The 3,701-nt window shown below is 45.9% G+C and overlaps 1 protein-coding gene across 1 annotated transcript in view; it reads left to right on the plus strand.

The window, feature by feature from the left end:
* Window positions 2,269-3,701, plus strand: part of LOC107616147 — a 3,332-nt gene continuing 1,899 nt past the window's right edge. Inside the window, exons 1-2 of the mRNA XM_016318143.1 lie at window positions 2,269-2,915; window positions 3,098-3,263. Coding sequence (XP_016173629.1) covers window positions 2,269-2,915; window positions 3,098-3,263 — 813 coding nt within the window. The remainder of the gene's footprint in view (window positions 2,916-3,097; window positions 3,264-3,701) is intronic.

The following is a 3,701-nucleotide window of genomic DNA, read 5'->3' on the forward strand; positions in this document are numbered from 1 at the left end:
ACACCTTAAGTCCGACCCCGAGACCGAGGAAGAGAAATCCGACAACCCTGGCCAGAAGGAAGACACCATGGAGGAGGACCCAGAGGAGAAGTTGAACCCTGGTGGAAGCCCAAAGGTGGAATACGTGCCCTACTCCCCCATTTCGGCACCCCGTCGAGTTTTGGTTCATCCCACGCAACGGAACCGGGTCTTCACTGCGCGAAAGGGTGTTGGAGGGAGACCCCTGGTACCTCGATTCATAAATAACTGAAGAGTCCTGATCAAGGATGTGATAGGATGCAAGTATGGGAGCCTCTTCGACGAGATTAGTTTAGGACGTATTAGTTTCCTTTCTTGTTTTAGTTTACTATAAGTATTTCATACTCACGGTTAAGATGCTATTTCATTTTTATTAAAATTCCAACGTTTTAGTGTTACCCATTTTTCGCTCTACGCGCATTTACTCCTTCCTTGCGTAACGATTTAGTCATTTCTTTGCTTAATCGAGTGTGACACCTTATTTTAAAGACCCCCACGATAGTATAAAACTTAGGGTGTTACATTATTGGTATCAGAGCAAAGTCGATCCTAGGAGATATGACTAATGAAGCCTCTTCCTATGGTGATCCATAAACAGGAAATGTCCAACAGTTCTCCCACCCTCTGCCGATGCACCCCAACGTCAAGGACGAGTCTTTGCCCTTAGCAGGTCTGCCAGAGGGTTTGCATCCTCATTTCAGGTAGATCATACCTTGCTAACCTAATGTGCCTCCCTTTAGTAGGATTAGACATCATCCTAGGAATGGACTGGCTCAACGAAAACCGAGTCTTGTTAGATTGTTTTGAGAGAAAAGTCATCTTCCCTTCTCAATCCATACGAGACCCACGTGACCTTCCCAGATCCTCCGAAGACACCAGTACGAGACAAGAATATGCCTTGCTAAATTCGGTAGAAGCAGACTCCTATCAGGAGTTCTGTACCAGTAGTACACGACTTTTCAGATGTCTTCCCCGAAGATATACCCTCGTTTCCCCCAACACGAGAGGTTAAGTTCTCCATAGAATTGATGCCTGGGACAGGGCCAATCTCCATAGCCCCTTACCGGATGGCTCCAGTGGAGCTCACTGAACTAAAGAACTAACTAGAGGAGCTGCAGTATTGTTTGTGAAGAAAGAAGACGGCAGCATGCGTCTCTGCGTGGACTATAGGCAACTCAACAAAATCACGGTGAAGAACAAGTATTCCCTCCCAAGAATCGAGGACTTGATGGACCAACTACAAGGTGCAACAGTGTTCTCAAAGATCGACCTGAGATCAGGGTATCATCAGATAAGGGTAAGAGAGGAAGACATTCTGAAGACAGCATTTCGAACGAGATACGGACACGACGAGTTCACAGTAATGTCTTTTGGGTTGACCAATGCCCCCGCCGTCTTTATGGACTACATGAATAGAATTTTTTTACCTTACCTCGACAGTTTCGTGGTGGTATTCATAGATGATATTTTGATTTTCTCCAAGACAGAAGAAGAACACAGGGAGCACTTGCGTGTAATACTGGGAACCCTTCGAGAGAAAAAGTTGTACGCAAAACTATCCAAGTGTGAGTTTTGGATGAAGGAGGTACAATTTCTTGGACACATGGTTTCTGGCAACGGAATATCAGTGGATCCCAGTAAGATAGACTCGGTACTAAACTGGGAAAGGCCAACGTCAGTCACAGAAATAAGGAGTTTTTTAGGATTGGCGGGCTACTATAGAAGGTTCATAAGAGGGTTTTCTCAACTAGCCCTGCCGTTAACCCGTGTAACCAGGAAGGATACTCCGTTTGCTTGGACGCCAGACTGCGAAAGAAGCTTCCAAGAGTTAAAGTGTCGCTTGACATCCGCCCCAATACTAGTCTTACCTAACCCCGACATGGCCTTCGAAGTTTACTGCGACGCCTCAGGACAAGGATTGGGTTGCGTACTAATGCAATAAGGTAGTGGCGTATGCGTCAAGACAACTGAAGACCCACGAAGCCAACTATCCAACTCACGACCTTGAACTAGCCGCGATAGTATTTGCGCTGAAGACATGGAGGCATCATTTGTACGGAGTTGGGTTTTCAAGTATTCTCTGATCATAAGAGCTTAAAGTACCTGTTCGACCAGAAGGAACTCAACATGCGACAAAGGAGGTGGATGAAGTTTCTTAAAGATTATGACTTTGTTCTAAATTACCACCCAGAAAAGGCTAACTTGGTGGCTGACGCTTTGAGTCGGAAGGTACTCAAGGCATCATGACTAATGATAAAAGAGGCAGAGTTGATAAAGAATTTCAGAGACATGAACCTACAAGTCACCCTCGCTCCAAAAAGCATACGTCTGAACCACCTAACAGTGACAAGTCAATTCAAAGAACAAATAACTAAGGCGCAGAGTTCCGATCCCGATTTTCAAGAAACCCTGAGCCTTGTCAAAGAAGGAAAATTGAAAGGCTTCATCGAAGGAGAGGACAAGGTGTGGAGATACCAAGGTCGAATCTGTGTCCCAAAGGAAGGCGATCTTCAAAGCAAGATTGCGGAAGAAGCCCACAAAAGAGATTTTACCATTCATCCTGGCATGACAAAGATGTACCATGATTTGAAAAAGATGTTCTGGTGGCCAGGAATGAAAAGAGATTTAGCTACGATCGTGAATAAATGTCTGGTTTGTCAGAAGGTAAAAATTGAACATCAGAAACCATCAGGGGTATTGCAACCCCTTGGCATCCCAGAGTGGAAATGGGAGGACATATCGATGGATTTCGTCATGGGACTACCTCGTACTCAAACAGGGCGTGACGCTATATGGGTCATCGTGGACCGACTTACAAAGACTGCCCATTTTCTACCAGTCAAGGCGACCGACTCATTGGAAAGACTAGCCACGCTATATATCAAAGAGATCGTGAGGTTACAACAACCATAGTCTCGGACAGAGACCCAAGATTTACCTCGAGGTTTTGGAACGCACTACAGAAGGCATTCGGGACAAAATTGTGCCTGAGCACATCGTACCACCCGCAAACAGATGGACAAACGGAGAGGACCATCCAGACGTTGGAAGACATGTTATGAGCTTGTGTCCTGGACAGACCAGGAAAGTGGGAGAGTCACCTACCACTGATCGAGTTTGCTTATAACAACAGTTACCGTGGTCGCATCGGGATGGCACCATATGAGGCACTGTACGGGCGAAGATGCCAATCTCCTTTATGTTGGTACGGACCAGAAGATAAAGGCTACTTAGGACCGGAGTTAGTAAGACAGACCACAGAAGATATCAAGAGGATAAGAGAAAGAATACGCACCGCCCAAAGTCGACAAAAGAGTTATGCAGATCAACGATAAAAAAAAAAAAACCCCTCGAATTTCAGGAAGGCGATCACGTATTCCTAAAAATCACCCCCACCACCGGGGTAGGGAGGGCTCTCAAGGTACGAAAACTAAGCCCCCGGTACCTGGGTCCATTCCAAATCCTCCGGCGTATAGGAAAGTCGGCATACCAGCTTGCCCTACCACCAAATCTATCAAGACTACACAACGTGTTCCACGTGTCCCAACTCCGAAAATACCAGCACGATCCAAGCCATGTGTTGCAGCAAGAGGATGTAACACTCAAAGACGACCTGACTTTTGAACTACTAGCCATGGAGATTGTAGACAGAAGCATGAAGCAACTAAGGAGCAAGACGATAC

This window comes from Arachis ipaensis, chromosome B09 (assembly GCF_000816755.2).
Source record: "Arachis ipaensis cultivar K30076 chromosome B09, Araip1.1, whole genome shotgun sequence".
Lineage (NCBI taxonomy): Eukaryota > Viridiplantae > Streptophyta > Magnoliopsida > Fabales > Fabaceae > Arachis > Arachis ipaensis.